Source organism: Pavona decussata, unplaced genomic scaffold (assembly GCF_977016875.1).
Source record: "Pavona decussata unplaced genomic scaffold, jaPavDecu1.1 SCAFFOLD_161, whole genome shotgun sequence".
NCBI lineage: Eukaryota > Metazoa > Cnidaria > Anthozoa > Scleractinia > Agariciidae > Pavona > Pavona decussata.
In genome coordinates, this window is record NW_028145572.1 from 3,800,001 (window position 1) to 3,826,400 (window position 26,400).

The 26,400-nt window shown below is 37.2% G+C and overlaps 2 protein-coding genes across 6 annotated transcripts in view; one reads left to right on the top strand and one right to left on the bottom strand.

Annotated features, from left to right (window-relative positions):
• The window catches only part of LOC146464879 (low-density lipoprotein receptor-related protein 6-like), a 62,831-nt gene extending 56,066 nt beyond the window's left edge, over positions 1–6,765 (top strand). Inside the window, exons 26-30 of one of the 4 annotated variants that reach the window (XM_085129145.1) lie at positions 1,235–1,305; positions 1,926–1,966; positions 2,332–2,431; positions 3,427–3,526; positions 4,842–6,765. In XM_085129145.1, coding sequence (XP_084985271.1) covers positions 1,235–1,305; positions 1,926–1,966; positions 2,332–2,431; positions 3,427–3,526; positions 4,842–4,874 — 345 coding nt within the window. In that variant the 3' untranslated portion in view covers positions 4,875–6,765. The remainder of the gene's footprint in view (positions 1–1,234; positions 1,306–1,925; positions 1,967–2,331; positions 2,432–3,426; positions 3,527–4,841) is intronic. The other 3 variants (XM_085129144.1, XM_085129147.1, XM_085129146.1) reach the window with 3 other exon arrangements.
• Positions 6,766–8,812: 2,047 nt separating this feature from the next.
• Positions 8,813–26,179, bottom strand: LOC146464880 (fibronectin type 3 and ankyrin repeat domains 1 protein-like). Of its 2 annotated transcripts, none has more exons than XM_085129300.1 (13): positions 25,961–26,179; positions 25,391–25,428; positions 24,048–24,210; positions 17,465–17,589; positions 15,475–15,556; positions 14,839–14,916; positions 13,761–13,826; positions 12,947–13,112; positions 11,878–11,923; positions 11,221–11,319; positions 10,268–10,341; positions 10,051–10,095; positions 8,813–9,902 (listed from the first exon to the last, which is right to left on the bottom strand). In XM_085129300.1, the coding sequence occupies exons 2-13, from the start codon at positions 25,395–25,397 to the stop codon at positions 9,825–9,827; spliced, it is 1,029 nt and encodes a 342-aa protein (XP_084985426.1). In that variant the 5' UTR covers positions 25,398–25,428; positions 25,961–26,179; the 3' UTR covers positions 8,813–9,824. The 2 variants fall into 2 exon arrangements, with proteins under 2 accessions (XP_084985426.1, XP_084985427.1); XM_085129301.1 differs by having other exon boundaries at positions 25,957–26,179.
• Between the last annotated feature and the right edge of the window lie 221 nt (positions 26,180–26,400).

Here is a 26,400-nt window from a genome sequence, read left to right on the forward strand (position 1 = left end):
CCGATGGATAATTGTATTAACAGCCATTTGGAGGACGGTCAGCTGCCTTAAGGCATTTAAACCAAGAAGTATGTCGACCAAAATAACGGCTATTTGCCTAGCTCCTCGTGTTCTTCTAGACCGAAGTACGATAAATTCAACTAGTAAACAAGCTTAACAAATTTCCCTGCTAGTGCCAAAAGGAACCGGTCCAGGTGTTTACACAGTGACAGATCCATTTGGGACCGAAACGGTTCCAAAACTGGACCTGCTTTTAGTTATCGGACCAGGGGCCCGTTTCTCGAAAGTCCCGTTAACATCCCGGGCCCGATAAGTGTCTTTGGTGAAAATTGTTTGTTAGCAGAAGTCAATTTTTGTTAGCTTTGAATACTAAATTTTAAAATCCTATAACTCTATGAACACATCGGCCAAGTAAAATGTCTGTGATCACTATGTAATCGGCGAAGAAACATTTTAAAATATACTTATAGGGCCCAGTAAGTTACCGGGACTTTCGAGAAACGGGCCCCTGGGGCCCGTTTCTCGAAAGTCCCTGTAACGTACCGGGCCCGATAAGTATGTTTTTAAATGGTTTTTCGCCGATTACACAGTGATTACAGGCACGGTACTTGGCCAATGCTTTCATAGAATTATAAGATTTTAAAATTAAGTTTTCAAGGCCAACAAAAATTGACTTCTGTTAAGAAACATTTATCACGAAAGACACTTATTGGGCCCGGTAAGTTACCGGGACTTTCGAGAAACGGGCCCCATCGGGAACGGATTGACGGTACGGTAAGCAGGTCCTACGTTGTCCTTGTCCTTTTCAAACGGTCACTTTCTACGACGAAACCACTCAAATCTGAGTAGCAACGGGAATAGCCTGCCAACTTGTAACTGATCTTCTAACTGACCTGCAATACTAACTGTAGGATCTTGACTTAATATTTTCTTAGTCTATTTTTATGCAATCAGGTCCTTTGTAATTCCATTTTATCGTTGCAGTTTCTTAACCAAATAGGTGATTTTGTGAACGTTTTTGTGCATAAACTGTCCATTAAGTTACCAAATGTGAAATGAAATGGCGTTTCTATTGTGTTTGATGTTTTTTCTGTTCAACCTAGTTGTATTAAGCGGACGTCACTTAACCATTCCCCGAGGGTGGCAGCTTAAGTTCGACTGTAGTTCTCTGATGATGTTTATACGGGAACTGTCCGGCTGTTGAGGTGTACTGATCACGTTTTCTCTTCAATAGGGTAAAGTTCCCTGGAGATGGTTGTCCTTAGAATCTTTGAAAGATCAAGTGTATACCTCTCAGAGCGATGTGTAAGTAACACTGTCATGCGGTCATCGATCAGTATTACTTAGATCTCATGGGTCACATCTATGCCAAGTTTGTACCTTTGGAGCCGAGTTGAAAGTCTAACAACATGTTTGTCAATGATACATTATCCAAATTGATTTTTTTTATTCAGTTTGATCAAAATAGGCGCGGCCTGTAACACGCCTGAGTCGCAAAAGGCTCAATGTAATAGAGATGGTACTATATATGTCAGGATGATTCCCATGCAATATTGACGCTATATTGGCTTACTACGCTTTACTGAATAAAATATCCAAACTAACATGGGACGAATGTCTTTTATTGTGTCTCGATCATCAAGGAGAAAATTCCCAGTGTATTTCTTATATAGCTAATGTCGTTACAGTCAAATCGCTTTGACATTGACACCAAAAGGGACACGAATGACTGATATTAGAAGGGCGATGTTCGAAATCCATATATTTACATATACAAAGATTGGTGTCATTCCTACAATGTCTGCTCACCGTAATAAGGATGTGTCCGTAAGCTGGTGTCTAGAAGGGGAGGTTTCTTGGTGCGATTTTGATTTGGTGCTTTCGTTTATACAGTTTGGTATATATAATTTCGCTTTGGTTTGTAGGTGGTCTTTTGGTATTGTTTTATGGGAAATCGCCACATACGGTAAGTGATTATGACAATTTGTTTGTCATCAACAGTAATCAATAACACATTCATAGAGCAATTTCCAATTGAGTGTCAAAAACCAGAGTAGCTACTCTGGCTAATCGCAACAGATGTAAACAACACAACCAACCAATCAGAATTCGAAGCAAATACATGTAACTGGCGCAAACCGCGGGAAAACGCGTGCGGCCAAAACACGATTGGTTTTGGTTTGGATTCCCATTTAATAGTTAAGAAAGTGGCGCGAGTTTTGTTAACCAATAACAGAGCGGTAATGCAAAACCAAAGCAAACGCGAAATTACTTTTGATACTCAATTGAAAAACTGCCGCTCTAACATCACGTGTCTTATTTCCGTTTTAGGAGAGGAGCCATATCCTACCATAAGAACTCCACAAGACCTTATCGTTTGTCTGTCTTTGGGTTTTCGGATGGCCCGTCCTGAACATTCCTCAGACGAACTGTAAGTTTAATAACTCTTATGCAATTGTCCCCGTCAACATCGCCATTTTACATTTTCGAATCCACATAGAAGGTCCAGAGATGGAATGACCGTTCACTGATTTCAATGTTACTCGAGTTGAGACATGTGGGAATTTTAGAAGAAAAAAAATTGACGAAAACCAATACAGAAGAAAAGGGAGCAAACCGGGCATATACAATTGCATTAAGTTTTCACTCGTTAAAGGCACGAAGAAGCTGAGAATCTCCAAGGGATGACAAGAAACTGGGAAAAACGGATTCAATTAATCAATCCATCAACCTTTATTTAGTCACGCATCGTCTATGTTACACTAAAGTTCAAGTTGAGCCCAATTAAAAATCCTAGTTTTCATATTCGGGAAAATCCCAGACTATCGGGGATTTGTCGACCGTCCCAGATTTTGCCGAGATACGACGTCTGTCACAGATGGGAGGTCTTCATCGGTAACAGACGCCATTTTTTTATTTGTCGGCGGGTTAGTGGGGGAACTGGAGAGAAGCAATTTAGAGGATTCAGGTAACGAGCTAAAACTGTCGCCGACGCCCCGACAGTGCAAATTTTAGTTTTATATGTCGGGAATCTGGGACGCGTCGCGAAAATAGAAACGCTCCCGATTTTCCTTATTTTTCTGCGACGATCCCATTCGATCGGGGGTGTCTACGATTTCCAGTTTTCATTAGTCGAGAAAGTCTGAGACGGTCGGGAAACAGTGAAATCCCCTATCGTCTGGGATGTTCCCGACATATGAAAACTAGGCTTAAGGTACAATGAATCTTATAACTAGTTACAAATAATAAACAGTAACAGCAATTAAATACCAGTGAATAAGTACTAACAAACGAAGATAGCTAGGATAATAACATAATAGCAATAACTAGAATAAATAATTTTTTTAGTTCCTTTTTTTGTTTTTATATAACATTTTTGTTAATGCGCATATGTTTCCAAAAAAAATTAAACATACTTTCTTGCAGATACGGATTAATGTCTTCCTGTTGGTTGGAAAATCCTTCAATGAGGCCAAAGTTTGCTGCCATAACCAAACAGTTAAATTCGCATTTAAGAGAATACAAGGTGTGTATCGAATGTTCTTCTCGTTTATTTGTTTGTTTTCATGCGTCGTTTCTCACACACTGTTTCCGGTTGATGCATTAACTATGTTTCTGAACCAACCAAGTGGCTATTTAGCTGACCATTCGATTGACTGACTCGCTACTCTGACTGGTTGAATGACTGACTGACTGACTGACTGACTGACTGACTGACTGACTGACTGACTGACTGACTGACTGATAGGCCACTCAGCTAAATGTTTGACTGTCCAACTACATGATTGTTTTGGTAAGTTGATTTTGCCACCGTAAAGAGATTCGAGGACTGCCATTTCGAGTCTTAGCCCTTCGTCAGGGCATATTGTAAAAATATAGACTGGATTGAACTGGACTGGAATGTAATAAACAATGTAATGTAATTGTGGTTTTTATTACACGTCGAAATCTTTGTAACATTACAACATTGGTGGTTGTGTTAGGCCTATCGCCATTTTGTTAAAATTGTAGAGTTGGATAGAATAAGGCTCTCAGCGAGATGACTGGAGCTTATGGAAAGAAGCGTGAGTCAAGATATAAGGTGCGACATGGAGGATAGTGAAAATAAAATCTATGAGTAAAAAGTCGAAAGAATTTAACATGATTTATAATCAAACAAATAAAATTGCTTTTGTTTTGTTTTGTTTCATCTTGGTCGATCTTCAATAGACAACCGGAAAGGAATAATGCCGGGCTATTCCATTACTTCATTCGTAGCCAGCAATTTGAATTAAATACTGTCGTCTTCTAAAGGGCGATTTACAGTAACACGGTACGACTTTGTCGCATGCGACAAGCTTACGACAGGCCTACCACACGAATTGTTTCGTGTAAATCAAACCTACAACTCGCTTACGACTGTCGTGTACGTCACAAAAAAAGTCGTAGGATTTTAACACGTTTGACGAGAGTTGTGTGCGATTTTTTGCATGACAAGAGAAGCGCACGCTCTAGAAATCGCATGCGACAGTCGTAAGCAAGGGGAAAACTCGTTCAGAATGACTTATGAGTATTTAAAACTCAGGACAGGACTAAGCATTCGGGATGGAATCGCGCTAAAGTTTGGATCAATTTCACACACACGTTTACCCGGAGTACTCACTCAATCGTCAGAAAATCTCGTTTGCAAACTCATGACTGCGTTTTCAATTGAATTACCTTGAAAGACGGGTTGACTATCCAACTAACTGAGTCTAAGAAATGACTTGTTTACCTCAAAAGAAAAGTTATCCCTCGGCGGCTTATTAACTTTCTTGATTGTTTGGTTAATTTATTGATTTACATCGTTCCATTCGTTTCAGAGACCTTATGCCAACATTAACGATGAGGACTGAAGCCTCGACATAAGCCGTTCCTAGGGAAGATGTGAGGGGAGGGGAGGGCAGGTAAAGGAAGGTAGGAAGGCCTGGTAGAAGGGCATTCATCAGCTAGGGTCAAACAACCAAATTCTAGATGTTGGGCGGACTGGATGAAGCACAGAAGGCCTTACGTTTCAGCGTTGATTATAAAAACCCGCAGCTGGTCACTGAATTTCGATGCAGACATGAAAATTCAAATCATTTAATATCGAAGTGTTACTCTGTTTTTGTTTTGCATGAATGAAAGCTAATTTTTAAGAACCTTCTCCAGAAGGGTCTCCCAAGATCATTTCTCGAGGATTCAGCACGATTGTTAACTGGACGACGTCAGCAATTTTCTTATAAAAACTCTTTTTAACTTTTCCAACGCTCCATCATTTTTATGTTACTAGGAGAGAGAAGGCACAAATTAAAGCACTTCTATCAGACTTCTTTTATCTTTCCTCACCCTCATTTTCATCCTCACCCTCCCACCTTGAAAGCCCTGCAGGATACTCAGACAATATGACAACATGGAAAATTTCTTAGCAAAAAAGAAAGAGAAAAATATGAAATGACTTGCAGGATTATGGAATAGAAACGAATTTAAAAATTAAAGACGTGATTTAATTTTTCATCCAATTAATAACTGAGGAGGATGTGTTGGTGTTGTGAGGATGGCTTAGACTGAGTATAAGCTAGGCTATGCAGACGTTTTGATTTGATTTCCGCACTGTACAAAACAGAACGCCAATTTGATGGGAGTTGAGAGTAAGTAGCTTACTCAGTCTGTTCCAGAACGGCTTCAGTGTTATTGTATTTAAGTGGATAGATATGATAAATCCTGCAGCATTCAGAAAATATGTAAATTTGAGTGTTATATTTACAATAAAAGATAACTAAAAGTTTTCATCTTGTAGAAATTAAATACCAACGAGAAAAATTCCGAAATTGTTAAACATTATTTAGAAGCTTTTATAATGATTAAGATGCTGTTAATTAAATTTAGTCAATAATATAATCAGGCCGTTTATTGTGCATGTTGTAAGATGCAATTCGTCTGATTCCCTTTTTCTTAATACCTTGTTGTAATTATGCGCTTTCTGTAACTTATATCAGTGTGATCGAATAAATAAAATTACACAAAAAAAAATCTTGTAGCCACTTAATGTAGGACAACGCCTGCGCGAGCAACGATGTGTCACTACCCAATCACTCCATTTGACCTCCTACTATCAGCCCTCCGCCACATTAGTAACCCTTAAACTGAACCTTGGCCTAAACCTAAACCCTAAAACCATGCTCAATACATTGACAAGGCAAATTAGTATTAAACTTTGACATTGAAATATTTGCAGTCTAGTGTAGGTGTCCTTGAGCAGTTGAACAGCTTTAAATATGATGTGGCGAAAGCATGACTGACGGCTCGAAAGCTAAGAGTCACGTGACTGCTTCATGCGCCTAGCTTAATTTGGTGTTGTTGACGCTTATGGGATATGTCTGTTGGTAAATTTGTAATGCCTGTGAGGGTCGCCGATATGATTTTTATTTTTCAGATTTTTGGTACTGATAATGCCTGTGTGGGTTGCCTGTGTGGCGGTTATTGATATTGTAATAACGTCTCGGATTTGCCTGCATGGCGAGTTCGGAAGTGTGTACTGATAATGCGGCAGATTTGTACTGATTATACGGGTTGGGTTTGGAGTGAGTTCTCTTTGCGTTTAATGTGCATTGAAATGCCCGTGGGGTTTTGCCTATAGTAAGGTATTTTGGATTCGAAGTTTCATGAGGATTTTTTCGGTGGTTTTAAATTGATTCTTGTATTGTTTTGTGCAATCTTTTGTTGCTAACGTTAATGGTAATAATAAAAGTTAATAAATAGCAACAACTATAATAATAATAATTATAATAATAATAATTATTGTTATTATTATAATAATAGTAATAATAATAATAATAGTAATAATAATAATAATAATAATTATAATAATAATAATAATAATTTCATACTGTTGGTAATATGGTCTCCACATGATGATGGTGTTTTAGAGTGATTGTTCTGAGAAATAAACATAGCTTTTGGGTTTATTATACAGGAAGGAAATGATATGTTGCAAGTCATGCGTAGGCTGGAGGCCTTAGAGAAATCCCAGAAGGCCTCTGTTGATTCAGCCTTAGATGAATTTCAGCTTTTCATCAAGTCGCCCATGTTCAATAAAGAGAAAGCCTTGGATTACCTTATAAACCTGAAGGTAGTAGCTAAGGAGACGAATCATCCCAAGTCCGGATTTTTCAACGTAGTACTGCAGGCTATGCAAGATAAGATCAGGGTGCCGGATGTTAAATTTCAACAATATCTGCAAGCCCTGCCGGGCGATAAGGATCATGAAAAGGTTCTTGATTCAATTGCCAAAGTTGATAAAGCCATGAGAGTAGCAGCGCCGAGACCCTTCCGGGCCAGGGGCCCGTTTCTCGAAAGTCCCGGTAACTTACCGGGCCCGATAAGTATATTTTTAAACGTTTTTTCGCCGATTAAACAGTGATTAGAGACATGATACTTGGCCAATGTTTTCATAGAATTATAAGGTCTTAAAATTTAGTATTCAAAGCTAACAAAAGTGGACTTCTGCTAAGAAACATTTATCACCAAAGACACTTACCGGGCCCGATAAGTTACCGGGACGTTCGAGAAACGGGCCCCAGGGGTCGTGCGCGTGGTGGCCGAGCCTCAGATAGATACTTCGCCTGTAACCAGTTTGGGCATTACCAGAGCTACTGTCCTTATCGGCTGGGCGGGAATCCGGCGAAAAGAGGTCGGTTTACTTCGGGTCACCAGGAGCAACCGAAATTGTGAGGCGAATTGTGTCTGTATACAATAGAATGACCGCATGATGAATGTACTCAGGAGAATGCTTTAATAAATGACCATTTTTCAATATTTTTATTCTCCCAGTGTTTCTTTAGCGGTATTTCAGATAGCTCTTGATCAGGGTAAGTGACTCCTGTTGGTATACCGTATATCTCGGTGGCCACCAGACGTTCTGCTCTCAGGCGTGCTAAAGTCGCTCCCTCCTGGTCGGGAATCTCGGTACCACTAGTTTTCTTTGTTTTTTATATGCCTTATCAATCGTTTGGGCTTGAGGTGAAATCCCTATTTACACCCTCCTTTTTATTTAGATGGTGGGTCGTAAGCGAAAGACAATGGTCTCCAAGGAGGGGTCTCTGGGTAGAGTTCCAGAATCAGATTCAAAGAATCGAACTGAGACGCTGCACGACTTGGGTGGATATAAGCGGGGTTCCCGGCCAGGGGGGAGTGACGGAGGCTGTTCATTGGAGGGATGTGCTCTCGTCGGGCGCGTCTGTTGAGTTAGAAGCTTTGAAATTGAGAGATCCTGATCATTTCTTCGTTGGTGGTTTACACCAGCAGGACGTTAAGGCTTGGGATAATGTTCTTGAGGGCCATCCCCTAGTGGAACGTATTGACAGGTGGATCTGTCAAATCCAGGCCCCACCATGTTCAAAATACTTGCACATGAAGTTGAAGCCGTGATAATGGATATTATGTCATTGAACAACACAGATATATTGGATACTGAAATAATGTCATTTAGGAATGGAAGCATCGTTGAAGATTTCTACATGAGAGTGCGATATGACTCGCCACTGAGTGATCAAGAATGCGCCCAACTTTTAAGTGCGGCGAATGAAACTCCGTGGCGCGGTTTCTATGTCACTAATATCACTGTGATTTTACGAGCTAGCTCAGAAGGTACATCTTCACCGTCGCAAGAAAAAGATAATGAAAACTTTTCAAACACAATATTATTGCTACACTCACAGTACTTGGTGCGTTGTTAATAGCTGTGGGAAGCTTTGGTGCTTACGTTTGTAAAAAGAAAGGACTGTGAAACATATCAAAAGTCAAACCGGTCGAGTGAGTTGAGAGATTTGTTTATTCTATAAATTAATTGTTTTTCCTTCTAGGAATACTAAAAGGTGAACATTCTTAGTCGAACCTCCTTGGCACAGAAAGCCGTAGGGACCACTGAGTTAACAAAGGATGTCTTAATTTGTTCATTAAACACACAAAGAAATATTAAAATGCCACAAGAGGAAGTAATTTTCTTTTAACGAAACTTGTGGTACAGGCTGAATGCGAAGCAATTCACCCAACTCGTTTGAGGGTTGAAAACTTGGAATTAGCCAAATTGGCCCTATCAACAAGCTTCGGATAGTTTAATTGTTTCAATCTGGAGAGTAAAAAACTGTCTAATGTCCAAGTTAAAGTAAGGCTCAGTTCATTGTAGGAAAAATTGACACTTAAAAATTTAATATTTTGTTTGATAGCAAACATAACATAATTATGTTCCTACAGTCGGTATCATGTTGCTGTCCTCTATTTTAAATTGTAACTTTTTTGCCTTTTGCTGGGGTCATAATCATTAATTAAGACCCCGAAGAAGGATAGTTATATTTTCAAGTAACGCTTTCGTTGGCGTTGCCGTCGTCGCTGCTCAAAGCTCCCTTTTGTCCGGGGAGGTGGAGAACGAGAACTCTCAAATCCGATGCAAATTCTTGTTTCAATACAAATTTGAACGATCATTCCTCGATGAAGCTGTTTTCTTTGATCAAACCCACTCTTTTCTTTTGCAAATAGAAACACAGTGAAGTACATGCATTTTGCTTTCCCCTATTGTTGCTCAAAGAAAGACGTGTACACAGTAACTGTAGACCAAACAACAAAAATATTTCCTTCACCAACAACGGGACAACCATATTTCCTGGAAATATGGTGACAACAAACGTTGACTTTAATCGCACCAAATTTACAATTAAAAATAAATAAAATCAGGTTATCCCATTGGAGCAGAAAACGAACAATTTCACTTGATCCACTTGGAAATGTTTAACGGAGTACAAAAGGGTCCGTTTGTTTTCTCAAACATGTCAGCTGTTACCGTGCTCCACAGCTACCTCCATATCAACGTCTGTCGAACTTCCTGTCTTCAGATAGCGTACCACTTCCTAAAGCAAAAAACAAACTGTAAAAAGTTTGGAAAAATTAACTGCTTACGGGCAAGAAAAGGATTTTATTAGTACTCGAGAAAGTAAGTTTAGCATAAATGCAAAAGAGGGGAGCAACTAAAGAGGAAGCGAGAATCTCGTAGCATACCTTTCTTCCAAAGGATTGAGCAAAATCAAGAGCCGTCTTCCCATACTGAAAAGATACAAAATAAAATAAACAAAATTAAACCCTACAGTTATCCATGCAGAAAGACCTTTCTGAAGTCCGTTTTTGTTGTAGTCAGCGTGGCGGGGTTCTGGAGTGTGAGCGCTCTGTGTTCTGTGCTCGAGGAAGACGTAGGGAAAGAGAGTAGAGAAGCACAAACCTCATTTTCAGCAAGTAAGTTTGCTCCATTCTCAACAAGAAGCTCTACCAATGCAAGATTGCCGTTCAGAGCAGCTGCCTAAAAATGTAATGCAAAAACAGTTACAATTATACTAACTCAAGCGTGTTAAGGTAAACAAATTATTGCTACCTTAATGCGACATTAATTACTCTACATTTTTCCAAAGGGATGACAATACTAACCAGCTGAATTCATTCACAAATAAAGGTTAACAAAAGAGAAAGAAAGAAAAATGGTTTTGAATTCATTTTCATTGGTACCTTAGTTCAATTTCAATACTTGGATACTTCCAGATGCTTTAAGTTTGCTATCGAAAAAAGTTGGTGCAAGAGGACCTAAATGAAGTTCTGTCTCCAAGTATTCACCATCATCTCCTCATCCTTGTCTAGTCTTTGCTCGGCAGATCTTGTGTGTTCATCAGGCAATAAGGTGGACTGGTTGTGTTGCCATCTGTATCACAATGGTTGGCTGTGATTGGTGTATTTTAAATATTATTACTCAGGTGAGTACAATGCACCAGCAGTCACAGCTGCCCATCATGATACAAATCATGAGACACCCTAACCAGTCCATGTCATTGCCTGATGCTGAAGTCTAGCAGTAAACAGTTAGACAACAAGAAGCCCCATTTTTTAGGGACAGAAAAGGCAGCGAAAAACGGAAGTTCACAAGAAAATTGCCTCCCTAGGAAAAACAACGGACCACTCAGTTTAGTAAGCAGTTGAAATGTTGCGATTTATAGCTCAAGCGACTACATACTAAATTGTACGAAAGACAATGGCTATAGCTTATCATTGTACCTACCATGATGAACAATATAACCACGTTTGTCACAACACTAAAGTGAAATTTGTGGATGTGGCCGAGGGGAAGGGAATTGTCACAACCCTGTCAATTGCATGCACAGGTTGCAAAATCAAAATAATAATAACTTGCCATCAAAGAAGACTTCTTTATTTTGTCCACTTTGTTCACATCTGCTCCATTTTCAATCAAAATTCTGGCCAGCTCCACATTTCCGTTCATAGATGCTAAGTTATAAAGAATAATAACATGGTAATCAGGCATGAGTGGTGTACGATTCATGGAACAATACAGAGCAGTGAAGTGATTATTTAAAAAATAAACTAAGTATGCAGTGTCTAAGAGCCGCGTTCTATTCTAAAATCTTGGCAATGATAGCAATACATTTCCTTGTAGTTTTTGCAACAGTTTCCAACAATTAATTTGTGCAATTTTGTCAAGTCCCCAGTTGTAGCTGGTTGTTTATGGTCGTTATCATTGTCATCATCATTATCACCAACACCATCATCATCACCATCATAGGTAAAGAGGCAAAGAGCCAAAACCAATGACATAACAACCAAGACCTTTTCCTAACAGTGATCAGCATCAGATTTCTCCTGTAATATCAATGCTTATTCAACCCCTGAGGTCATGAGAATTAAGGGAAATTTTCTTGATATTTTAATAACCTCTTCCCACTACTTTTATAAGAAAAGTATGGGGACAAGATAGGAGAATTTGTTCTTTGACATTAAGTTAAGGTGTAAGTGACTCTGCTGAGATCCAACAAGCTAAATACATACCAAGTCTCATTAGAGGTGAACAACCAAAATCATCTTCAACATCAACCTGGCCATAAAATGAAAAGGATGTTTTCATTACGCCTGAGGATCATCCTTCTTGAAGTGCACTGTTTCTGCAAGTCTCAGACGAGTGTGAATTGCCATTGCAAGAAAAACTATATTTATTTGATATATTATGAGTTGTTGGAAAAGTGGAGCAGTATTAACTTCACCTTAAAAAAAACACTGTAAGGTAAATTGCACTATCTCATAATAATTATTATTAATGAGTGTGAGTAGTTCTGCAGCTTGTTTTGTAATGCTGTTGTTGGCAATGATTGTGTAACAGTTGCAAAGTTATAAGAAACATTGCTCTGTGTAAAGGGCGATTTAGACGGTACGATTTTGCCTACGATTTGTCGCATGCGACACGCTTACGCCATGCCTACAACACGAATCGCGTCGTGTAAATCAACCTACAACATCCTTACAACAGACGCACACAACACGAAAAATGTCGTAGGATTTTAAAACATGTTTTAAAATCCTACGACAATCGTAAGTAAAGGCAATGTTGAGTGGCGAAAGTTGTGTACGATTTTTACATGACGCAAGCAGCGCGCGCTCTAGAAATCGCATGCGACAGTCGTAAGAGAAAATCGTACCGTCTAAATCGCCCTTAACAGCACCTTCAGAAAAGGAGCAAAGCATCCTGTCTTGAGTAAATTTCACAAACTGCTGTTTTTAAGGAAATACATGTAGTTATAGGGTCACATAAAAGCAGTGAGGTACTCAATGTCATAAAAGCATTTTGTGGCCATATATAGCAATGCTTCTGCAATAGTGTGGTGTCTGTAATAGCAAGGTGTCCTTAATGTGCTTTGAATGACTGGGCCCTGACACATATCCAAAATAAGAGTTAATTAAATGGGAACAACAGCAGATGAAAACTTACTGCATAGTTTTATCTTCTGCCTTTTTCTTAGATAGCACCATCTAATTTGTCCACCCTCCCCCACTGGGGAGGGAGACCCTGTTTTCCTCTCGTGCACTTCTTAGCCTTGTCACTTGTACTAAATTCTCTGTTTACCTCAATTCCATTATCAAGTAACCACTGTATACAGCCTGGTTTGCCACCATCCACTGCCCAGTGAAGACAGCCTGATCCCCCATTGTCTTTGGTGTCTAGCAATGCTCCATGTTCATGAAGCTGAAGAGCTACTTTTAAATGACCACCAAAACAGGCTAACATCATGCTAAAATGAAATGAAGAATTTTAACTATCTTTCATTCATTCCAGTGGGTTGAAAAATGTGGCATACCAGAATTTGCTATAAAAAGGTATAATTATTCTTATAATGATGTTTTTCCTGGAAATTTTGGCTGTGGCAACTGTGTCACTTTAGGTAGTTTCCCTTCCAGTTGAAATACAATATTTTATACAAAAATTCTGAATACAAGCCCTGAAGATTAAACTTGTTAAAGGGACTTTTAATGCGTTTCAGTTTTTGTGAGGGCTTGTTTTCGGGGGAGCTTAAAATTATCCCTAATAACAATAAATTTTTAACCGTTTCATTCCAAAATGAGTTCAATTTAAAACTGCTTATAACATAGCCAGCTGGATAGTCAATGGCAATGGGCATTTACTTGGGAGGGCTTATTTACTGGTATTCAAAGAATGTTTGGGTCTGATATTTTTTTCAGGTGGGGGGGGGACTTACTTTTGGAAGGGGTGTATTGGTATTATTTTTATGATATTGTTTGTGTTCAATAGCTTGGTACAAGTGAATTTGTTATTTTAACAAAATTATGCCATTGTCCACAGATGCCTTCACTCCTAGCTAATACCTTGCTGGTTGCCCTTACAATAAGAAAAATTATGAACCCTTTATTAGATGAATCACCTGTTTTTCCCACTTGTATTGGAGTAGTTGATGTCAGCTTTGTGTGCAATCAAACTGGATACAATACTTCTCAATAAAATACAACATTTAGATGGAAGAAAAACAGATTCAAATGAGTCTGCTAAAACACATGTAATTTACCATGGTCAACATTTTAGTCTGAGATAATGTAACCCATCCATAGTGTTATCATCATCATCATCATCATTATAATTATCATTTTCATTATCTTTAATTTTTGTATTATGGCAGCTGCAGTATTTTATATGTAATTACATCCATTTTGAAATCACTGGTGATCCTTGGAATCTGATTGGTCCAAAATGGTGCAATTTATTCCCAAATTGCACCATTTTTTTGCTCTAAATCGCATCCTTTCTTTAGCCCATCAAAATGGAAATGAAGGAACACAAATAGAATATTAATATTGCCAATGATACTCTGTGATTTCATAGTGGATGTAATTAAGTGGTAATTGAACTTCGTGTTGTGCAATTTTGGTCTGTAATCATACTTGTGATTTCAAATCAAACTCGCGCTCACGCGTATTATTTCACACCAAATTGCACTCCACTCAGTTCAATTACCAATATAAATTTCAAGTACTGTGCCATTAATTCAATTCAATTATGCACAGAAAATTTGCATATTAAAATAGTAAGTATTGTATGTAATTTATGCTAATGTGAATATTGAAAAAGGAAAAAAATTACAAGTCCTGTTTATTGAACAAGAAATGATTAATTGGTGACCAGGATGTCATTAACTGCTTACACAGTCAAAAGATTTTGGTGATACATTGTCTCCCCTCAATATTCATGGAGCGTCCCCTCAGCCTTAGACATGCATGAACAGCCACTTTGCTGATGACTCTAGCCTGGATCTTTGCTCTTACAGCACTACACATCATGGTGAATCTTTGATCCCAGCACCAGTCTGCCTGTAAGTACTTTCAGGCTAAGTATCTCAGTGACATGCATTGCAGTGGTTTAAGCTAATGTTGGCTCGGATTCCTGTTTGTATTCCCCAATATTTTTCAAAAATATTAATTAATTACAACTAACTTAAACATACTTACCTTGTGTAACCCTTCTGTGATGCAATCATCAGAGGAGACATTCCAAATGTATCAGGAGAATCAACTAAGCTCTCACCACTATAAATGCAAAATAAACAGCTGTCAGCATTACAAAACTGCCTTCTGGACCTCGGAACTATTTGGAACTTAAATGGAACTTGCTACCACAAGACATCAGATCTTCTGAAACTATCAATTTTCAAGTCTCCACTTAAAATGTTTCTTTTCAAGAATACAGTACATAAATATCATGCATATTAAGTTATATTTTTGCTTTTGGTTACCTATATATATCTATTCTCCCAGTTAGTTACTTTAATACCTATTTATCTACCTAGTACTTACTTACTTACTTTATTTATTTATCTATTTATTTATTTATTTTATCCACTTATCTATTTTTTTGCATCTTTATCATTAGATGATTTTAGAATCATGAGTATAATTGTAATAGTATGTTGAGATTTTTTCTAAAATGTGCCATTCGTTGTGAAAAATGGTAGGAAGCAACACATAGCCTACTTCATCTATTATTATTATTATTATTATTATTATTATTATTATTATTATTATTATTATTGCAGTCAGTATTTATATTATTATTACAGTATACAATCTCTATGATCAGCCACAAACCTTTCTTCAAGAATTGCTGCCACCTTTTCTACTTCCCAATTTAGGACAGCATGATGAAGATCACGACCAGATAAGGGAATCTCTGTAAGAAGAAAAGACGTTTATTTGAAGATTAATTAGTTTTGGTCACATACTTTATGCACATTACATGCAAGATTCCAATGTTCTTCAGCCTGTAATAAATGTCCAAGTCTAGGTGCTTAGGCTTGTTCATAGACTTTGCCTTGAAGTTCTACAAATGTATAACTGATATAACTGATAACTAACCAAAGCTTTGCAAATTAGCTTCCAAGGCGAATTGCCTGAATGTGAAGTCATGTTGAGAGACACTCAATAAATGTGTAATCTTGCCTTATTCTTTACTTTTACTTAACTATTTTCTTAAATAAAATATCAGTATTTCATTCTTACAGTGCGGCATGGCTTACCATGGCCATTCAACAAAGTCTTTTTACAAGTTAGCCAATCAGGACACGAGAATTTCATTAATGGTCATGCCTCCTTGCAAAGTCCAACAGGCAAATGGCATAACAACAAATTATTGAAAACACGTTGTTTTATATTCTATGGCTAACTTGTAAAAAAACATTTGTTGGGTGGCCACGGTAAGGCTCATCCCACTGTTAGTTAGCATTAGTTATTTGGTGATTTTATACTGAACATAATCCTCATGCACACCCCTTATAAAAAACAGCATGTTGGCATAATTTGTTGTTGAGGTTAGTGTGATTTTAAATAAGGTTTTACATGCTGACATACCAATGATATTACCTTTACCAATTTAGCAGCCTGTTTTCACCTGATAGCTTTAGGATGAAAGTACAATGGAACATAACTTAAGGTGATTCCGTTGAATTGCATTGCGCATCCTTGCTGCGCATAATTTTTCGCGTCATTTAGCGCGCGCACGAGCGCGCGCAAGCACAACACAACGGGATTTCCTTGAGGTTAAGCTCGGCAGGAAAATAAATGGTCCTTTTCTTCTAAACGAGCACGGTGACCCCCAGTTTTTAATGTATCAATTTAAATGTCATACGGTTAACCACTATATATCGCGATTTGAAGAAAAGTTTAATACTCTACTTTGAGATATTTTTATTTGAATGCTTTAAAAAGCACGTATTTAAGTAGTGCTGCTTACGTGCACACGCAGAAAAATCTTTAATTTCCTTCATAATCTTAATTCCAGTTCAATGAAAATAGTTTGTTGTGTAAAATTAAAGTAAATTTTGTTGAACTGATTTGATATTTTAATGCAAGAAATTAATTTTTCTAGAAATGATAGTTCCCTTTTCTGATTACTAGCGTTCCTAATATAAACCTCGTGGGTCATCTATTTACTATAATAGCCATCCAGGTTGCACAAAAACGAGCACGGTGACCCCCATTTTTTATTGCATTTTTGTAATGCTCATAACATAGTCATGAACTGGACCAAGTCTTAGACAATTTTAAATACTCCTTCTTTTTCAGCGGAATCACCTTAACCAAATGACAACCCCGTTATTACGGGCACTTCTTTTCCACCACAACAAAATCTTACACCTGTAGTCATTTTAATAATTTCTTGTACGAAGATCACCATTACTACAACCAACCCACTAACAAGACCACACTTTGGTGCCAGCCCAATGGTGATCACATCATCTAAGCATTATGGGCATTGTCTACTGTAAATATAACAATTATTTTTATGGGCTAGTTTTATTAACTATTTAAGTCTTTTTGCAGTGTCTTCCCATGGTAAAAGTTTATCAGGTTTTACATCAGGTTTGCCCATTTGGATGATGATTCAGACCAGTTCATAACTGTTTTCTGTATACAATAGTTAAGCTTACTTTTGAGGTAGCAACTTTTGGGAGTCACTTGTTTGGCATTAAATTTATATTGATAACATAGAGGGGTAAGTTTTTATTTTTAGAATTTTACTGTCCCTTTTGAATACCTAGACCTGAAAATATTAAGTTCCTAATACCAGTGATTTACTTACTTGTAGTAGTAACAGTGATTATTGGACTCCAGGGGCTATGTCCATTGTCATTACTGATGCGAAGACGGTAATGATATGTCTTGTTTTGCTCCAAGCCTCTGAACACATTGCTCCTAGCAAAGCCACTGAGGAAATCAAAATAACATTGTAAGTTTTATCCTTAACAGAACTGCCAGCAGTTTTTTACTCTGGTTGAGGGTATAAACGGCCTCTGTCTAATTTTAGGTTTATCAAAAGGTTAAAGACGGGACTTGGTTTCACAAGTAAACTTTCATAGGCCTTAATTCAAGGGTTTTATTAGAAGCTACCCTGGTGAAAATCTTTGGAGGATCTTCAAAGATCCTCCAAGATCTGCAAAGATCTGCAAAGATCTTCTAAAGATCCTTGAAGACAAGGATCTTTTAAAGATCCTCACAGATCCTAGAGGATTTCTTGAGGATCCTACAAAGATCTCTTGAAGATCCTGATGAGGATCCTTTCAAAGATCTTCTAAAAGATCCTGCAGGATCCTCAGAGATTTCATTAGGATCCTACAGGATCTTGAAAAAGATCCTTTAAAGGATCCTTTCAAAGATCTTTGTCAGGATCCTTAAGGATCCTCAAGGATATGTTGAGGATCTTACAAGGTTCTTGGTAAGAACTGTTCAAGGATCTTCCAAAGATCTTTATCAGGATCCTTAAAGATCCTCAAGGGTCTTACAAGGGTCTTAAAAAGATCTTAGAAGGATCCTATAAAAGATCTTTGTCAGGATCCTTAAGGATCCTCAAGGATATGATGAGGATCTTACAAGGTTCTTGGTAAGAACTGTTCAAGGATCTTCCAAAGATCTTTGTTAGGATCCTTTAGGATCCTGAAGGGTCTTACGAGGTTCTTAAAAAGATCTTAGAAGGATCCTATAAAAGATCTTTGTCAGGATCCTTAAGGATCTGATGAGGATCTTACAATGATCTTCAAAGGATCCTATCAGGGATCCTTGAAAGATCTTTGTCAGGATCCTAAGGAATCTTTGAGGGTTTGATGAGGATCTTACAAGGATCTTAAAGGGATCCTATTTTATCTCTTTCAAAGAACTTTCCCAAAATCCTTAACAGTCATCATGGATCTGATGAGAATCTTAGAAGGATTTAAAGAAGATCCTTTCAAGGAGACAAAGAGGATCTTAGAAAGATGTTTGAGGATCCTTTCAATGATTTTTGTCAGGATCCTTATTATAATGATGGTACAAGGATCTTTAGACAAACTTGTAATGAGAATCTTATCAGGTTGTTAGAGAGAACTTTGCAAATCATGGTCTTGTGATTAATCAAAATATAGGATAATAAACAATTCACTAAAACTAATTGGGGTTGCTTTGGAACCAAACAGGCTAATTGCACCAATTTTGCAGTCGTGGAGGAAATCACCTTTCAATCATGCATAAACCATACACAGTCACATGGCAATGCAGTTATAAACCTCACCTCAAAGGCAACAGAACTAAGTATTTTTTTCTTGCAAAGAAAGTGATCAGTCACATAAAATCTCAACAAAACAAGATTTCCTGGGTCTACAAATGTTTTCACAAAATGTGAAGACAAGCAATGACTGAAAATCTCTTTCTTCGACTTTGACAACACAAGAAGCTAAAGGACGAAACTTTACAACATCACATTGTGATCAGTCGATTCAATATTAATTTTTGTGATTTTTGGAGCTGCAATGGGCCAACACTGTGGAATTTTCAGGTAACAACTGATGTGAGCCATATCAATGCATGAGTTATATTTATTCCTATTTTACTTGATAGGGAAAAAATAGGGAGTCTATTTTATTTGTGTTTTATTTTTATTTTAAGCCTCTTTTAGAGCAAGATAGAACAAGGTGTTGTATTTTATTACTATTTTCTCATAACAAACTGAAAAATAGCCTGTAAAACAACCTGTAATCCTATATCACTATTGCTCCATAACATAGTAATACACTGTTTTATTTATATTTTTTCTACAAATAGGATAGGCAATGGCCAGTTAGATTGTCTGTATCACATGTTGTCTGACATATTTTGCATACACCAAGGGAAACTTCATCTTCCTAATCTAAGGTGAAGTTACTATTTGTATTCATCATTGTTGATGTATACACCGTCAATGTTGAGCCATATAAAAAAGACAAATGCATGATGTATACTTATTGCATGTACACTTTTTTGCTCAATCTAACAATTACATATACCAGGTACTTCTTTGCAATGAACTTATAAACTTTAAGCTTATGTATGCAATAATAACAAATGGTTTGGAAGAAAGAGCAAGGATGTGCTTATTTTCTATACCACAAGATTGAGCTTTATTTTTGTTATATTAATTGGGCAAATAAACACATAAAACCAAGATGAGCAACTGATATTAGTATTTGTAACCGGCCTGCTTTCCAGGAAAAGCTTTAAAAAAAAAAAAAATGAAGCTTATATTAAACTTGACTTTATACATGTAGTACACGTCACTGAAATGCATTTGTGAAAACAATATTACATTCAGACCTTCTTCGATGGATTTCGACTCCATTTCATGCCAAAAAGAACAACAATGCTTTCAATCATAATTCCTACAACTTTCATGCACAGTGCTAGCTTTTAAAATGAGCAAGAAAACGTGGGGTCACAGCAACACCGGCAGCCATCTTGGATTTCATTCAGACTGGGTAGACTGGGCACGAACAAGGCCATTTTGGTCAGCAGATATGCCACTGCAGGCTCGCGGAAAAGGCCGTTTCATTGTCGATTTAGGCGGAATATTCAAGAAAACAGGAGACATTTCCCGTGGAATTTTACCTCTGTTAAGCTTCAAAATGTTGGGTTCAAGCAAAAAAATGTGGATAACTACTTTTAGCAAGAGGTAAGCTTTGAAATCAATAATTTTGATTAAAAAGACTGCATGAAAATGTGTGATTTTATAGATCTTCTATGGGAATTTCGAATGCATGTGCTTCTTGAATCTTATTTGAGCTTAACTGCAAATTCGAGATTGCTAAGGTAAACATTCCCTATTTATTTTTCTTATACATGTAAAGCCTTTGCAAACGTTTTTACAGAGTAATTTGTAGCCAGGTTGTTATCATGTCTTGTATAAGCTGAAGACTTAGTGATCTTGGTTTGATTGACGTTGCATGAAGATCTGGAGTTCACTCAGAAGAACTGACTTAAAATGCACTTTTTTCTGTTGTACTGCAGATTTTCAGCTCAATAATGTTGTGAAGGCTGATACTCAATCGTGCAGCTTCTGAGTCAAGTCAGCAAATCCTGCTTAATAAGCTAAGTCACTTATGACAGTTGGACTCTATTTTAACTGATTTGATTTTGTTGCAAATCATGACTTCTGCTACTCCTACTGAGAAACAATAATTATTACCAAATAAACTTTTGTAACTTGCATAATGGAGTATTGGTCATTACTTGATATCATATACATGTAGTTGAAAACAGCAAGGGTACAATCAATATCTTTTTTACGGAATATCCAATCATTTTTCTTTTTTATTTAGCACTTCCCCTGAACCTTTACATAATTCAAGACAAAGCCATTTTCTGAATGTTTCTTTCCTGAGAAGTTTACTGTGAAATTGTTTTTTGCTGTTACTTGTTTGTAGCTCTGGCTGTGGAATACGGTCTGTGAATGACAAATTTATATTGTGTGTAATGCATGTAATTAACCATCCAGATATATAGTTATATATATAGCAGATCTTATCAAGGGCTATTGGAATCCAAAAAGAAAATTGGGGGTAGCCATGCTTTTTTTTAGAGATAATTCAGCAACAATTACTTTTTTTTATTCTAAGGCAGCAGTGAAATACAAAGCCATGTATGGCATTTTACTCCAAATTGAAGCTTTATTATCTCTGAAAAATGCATGGTTACCCCAAATTTTCTTTTTGGATGCAAAGATCACTTCTTAAATTTCTTAAACTACGCAAAAATACCTCTGTATTAGTAGGCACCACCCATAGGAATCTCGAGATGCGCAGAACGTATGTGCAGTAATAAAAGTAGGCACCGTCCTAAAGGGACTTTTCATGAGTTTTTCATAGTCTGATACATGATGCAGGAAATTTCATGGGCCATGCTGTTTTTCACATTATTTTCATGGATTTTTTATGCTCTTTCCATGGCAACTTCATGGTTAAAAAATGCGATAAAAATGTCTTTACTCTTGACCTTGAAAATCCCTTCTCAAACTCATTAATAATTCACGAAGAGAAAACAAAGGAAATCACTACCATGAAGGAGGTTTGGAAATGTGATGTTAATTATCATAAAATTTTTGGAACTTTTGCTTCGAATTTCTCCAAGAATTATCAATAGCTTGAGAAGCTATATCAAACACTCGAAAGAGTGTTTCCTCCTATTTCCAAACACCTTGAAGTTGGTTGAAAAAACTCGGCTGTGCCTCGTTTTTCCAACCTACTTCTTGGTGTTTGGAAATCGGAGGAAACACTCTTCCTCGTGTTTGATATATTACCTCAAAAAGTGTTGGAAATGCTATGGATTTACCATGAAAAAATACTGAAATTTTCATGGGTTTTGGTTTTATAATGTGCAATGAGAATACCAATTATCTGTGCTTTAAAATGGAGCTGCACAGAGTGTTACTTTAAAGGAGAAAGTGCATGTAAACTTGACATATTTTCAATTTTGTCAAAATTCATATTTAGTCGAGTGAATGATTTCTTTTAATTTTCAATGTAACAGTTCAAAACCAGATGAGTCTTGATTATGCCTTTGCCTGAGAGTGAGACTTGTGGCTAAAAGACGAGTTTTTTTCATAAATACATAACTGTTACAAATTTATTGAAGCGTATTATTTTGATAGCTGACATTGTACTAGGCACTGTATGCAACATTTTCTTTTAACTTGTCATCCAACCATGTAAAAGTGTTGTTGTGGATTTTACCACCCTGTTGCAAGTTGTGATAACATTGCACATTGAAGTAGACATTACAATGTAGTTCAATTTTTGTACAGCACGTTTCTGCAACTTGCAACACCAGTTGCAATACATGTAGGTATAACAATGTCTTTCAACTTTCAAGTCATAACTTACAATGTTGTGCTACAGCTTGAAAAAAACATAATTAATGCTCTCTGTATTTCTCATCCTTTATTTGTAGTAATTTTTTCATGTCTTTCTGCATGTAAGTGGCCTCATTTTCGTGAAAACAAAGGGCTCACACAAAAGGAAGAAATAAGAAGAAAAAACAAGGGTTAGTTAGCTTAGTAAGACATGTTTACCTTTTTTTAGATTTTTACATATTGTATTAACTGTTCTGTTTCATGGTAAGGGATTGATGATTTTAAACAATGAGATTTTTGCAAGTGTAAAACATCAAAGATCTATTTGTAAAAAGATGAGAATAATCCGAGAAATAAAATACATTTGGCATAAAATTTACTGCTTGTTAAATAGGATACGTATTTTGTGCATGAAAATTAAAGTCAAGAACATGAAGGATCTTAGCAGAACCCTATAACGATCCATCAGGTCCCAGCAAGGCTCCTACAAGGACCACGAAGAATCCTGCAAAGCCCCTGTCAAGATCCTTAAGGTCCCTGCAAAGAACCTTTAAGATCCTTCAGGATCTTTTTAGGTTTTTTCATGATCCTAAGAGAACCTGAACCTGAAGGATCTTAGCAGGACCCTGTAAGGATCCATCAGGTCCCTTTAAGGATCCTACTACAAGGACCATGAAAAATCCTGCTAATGGCCTGTTAAGATCCTTCAGTTCCCAGAAAGATCCATCAGGTCCCTGCAAAGATTAAAGATCCACATAAGGATCTTTTGTGAATCTTTTTGAGGATCTTTAAGGATCTTGATTCATATCCTCAAAGATCTTGCAGGATCTTGTAAGAACCTTGAAGTCCCTGCAAAGATCCGTTAAGATCCTTCAGGATCTTTGCAGATTTTTATAAAGATCCTTACAAGAACCTTAAGGATCTTGGCAGGCCCCTGTGAGGATCCTTAAGGTTCCTGCTACAAGATCCTGCAAGATCTTTGAGGATATGAATCAAGATCCTTAAAGATCCTCAAAAAGATCCTCATGTGGATCTTTAAAGATCTTTAAAGATCCTCAAGGATCTTAAAAAGATTTTCACCAGGGTAAGCCCCGGCTACTAGCATCCATTAATTCTGAACATGGTACCTGCCTTCGGATTAAGATTTAAACCCAGTCTAAAAAAGACAAAATAAATTATTTATAACTGGTGCCCACCTATTCACCATTTAGAACCCCCCTACCAGTTGAAAAATTAATGAAACCTGTCCATTATGCCAAAAATAAGGGCAGACTGAAGAAAACAGAAACAAAACCTTAAATTCTGCATTTTTTGTTTGTATCACCCTCAATTTTCATTCAAGAAACCTAGCCCCATCAAACTACATGTATAGGCCCTTAAATTGACTTGCATATACAAGAAAAGCTTCTATCATGGTTCAAAATGCCTTCAGGTAATGTAAAGATACCTATATTTTTCAGAATTCAGTGGTTTTTCTGTCCAAATCAAATTACAAAGTTTTGAAAAAGAAACCATAAAAGTTTTCTGTTCTTACTTGTAGACGTTTCCAAAACCTTTCCTGGTATCCTCCTCTTCCTCCTGAACACAATAGCGAAGCCTCCCCCCTGACTTGTCTTCTGTTGTTCCCTGATCCCAGTAGAGTTCTATAGTGTTAGCTGTAACCTTGCCAACAACAGGAGGAGCAGGCCTACCAGGCACTGTATTTAATAAAGAAAAGAACATTTGCTAGACAAAGGAAAACTCAGGACTGAGAGTAAAAATGTGAATGGTTATGCACATGTATACACTTGAGTTAATTGAACCAAAATTTTACATCATGAAAGGACAGCTAGCACCTTTCAAAAGTACTGCAGCTCAGTTAAACTTTCCCTGAAAATATGGTGACAATGTAGTTTTTCCAGTCACTCACAAAATCAAACATTAGAACCACCTTGTACTTCAAGCCCATCCCCTTCCTTCTCTGTTTACTGTTATCCCATTAACCCTGATTTTGATTGTTTTCCAACAAAGAAAAAGAGTGCTGGCTAGCAGCTTTTTACTTCTCTCATCAGTGGCTCTAGCTAAATGCTATACAGGAAGTGAGGACATCAAAATAAGTTGCGCTTTTTTATAAATTGGGAGCAAAACATGGATTGTTGTGTAATCCATCTTCACCCTATTCTGTGGGGTTGTCAGAAAATTCTAAAGTAGACAACTGCTGTTTGAAAGCAACCAGCTGACTAAACAAAAAAATGCCAAGAAGAGTAGCTGGTTCAGAGATAGTGAAGTAGGGGATTGATTTTCACCAGCAGCCAACTATTTTTGACAACCATGTCTTGCAAGTTAAAACTGTTGTTTGCAGATGATATTGGTTCCTGCAGTCCTTACAGGTGGTTTCAGATTCTTTCCATGTCAGGGCTGTCTTAACCATTTCAGTCACTTGTTGCATTGGCCTTCAAACCCATAATAATCTTGTTGCTTTCTAAGTAAGCCCTACAGCCATCAACATCACCTGTAACATCAAGGTTCTTTTAAAGGTATTCGGCTGTTACGGGTTGAGTCTCTGCCTCCTCTCCTGTTTTGCCTTTTTTTTTTTAATTTAACCACCACAACGATAAACAGGGAAAACTGCAAAAGGAGAATGCCTTAATAATGCTCATTTGAATTTTCCAACATAATGCCCAGCAACATGGTAAAGTATTGCTTGATGGCTTTCATTTGAGTCAGGTCACACCTCATGATTTCATCTGACAACTTCATAATTATGTAAAACTTGTCATGGTAAAGATCAACATTTGACGGTTCAGGAGTAAAGAAGTGAAAATCAAGGAATGCCTGGTATAATAATCCAAGATACTTGGCAAGTGTGTGTTGACTCACAACAGAATTGTACCTTACCTGACATTGTTAAAATTCCATGACACCAGAGTTACAGACTGCAGATTGAAGAATAAATAAAGTAAATCAAATTAAAAGTTGCTGAGGGCAAAACATGCACCAAAAATTTTTTTGTTCATTGAATCATAGGCCATCATAGCCAAAAAACAAAAATTACCATCAGAAACAACACGACTTAAAATTATCTTTCTTGGCGTCAGGGTGCTAACTGCTTTGAAAAAATGTTAAACACAGTGGTAGATTAGACTATTTATTACCGCGATCTCTTAAATCCTTGAACCCAATTGTAAGTAGTTATCGGCTTATCACGTAAATGAAAAAAACTGGGCGTACTTAAAAGCCAACGTGCAAATACAAATTAGCTCCCAGAGGAGGTCATTAAGCTACATTCGCCTTTCATTGTACCAGCCACTTTGTCTCACCAAACCACTTGCCACTTATCAATATCAGTTTAAAATGTTCATTGGATTCAAAAGACTAGTTAGGTATAGGTAACGGAATCGCCTGCCGCAAGATATTAACACCGAACAAAAGATTGCGGAACTAAATGAACTAAGTCAACTTACCAACTTGCGGACATGTTTCCTCAAATAAACTTTACAGAGCCGGAATTTCCTTGTGTTTCGGGACATTTATCAGTTGACTTCTCTAAATACAACTGCAATCAGGCATTGTTTCGATAGGAGGAGGGCATGAAAGTCAAAAGTGATGGGTACAACAAGCACAAATCTCGCAAGCGACGCACAAAGTTCACAGAAAGCTACTTCAGACTTCGCGCCATCGCTTAACCGTTTTTCCTTCTTACTTGGGGTAGGGTAAGCAAAAATAATAAACATGCCTACCACCGCACCTGCCATTATAAAAACTCTACTTTTTCGACATTTCACACGTTTAAAAGTACTTAATTTTCTTTATTAATTTTTATAAAAAAATGATTTTAGTTATATTTACAGCTTTTTTTTCAAATACCATCTTCAAAAACTTTATTTCCGACTCCTCCCTAGAAGTAT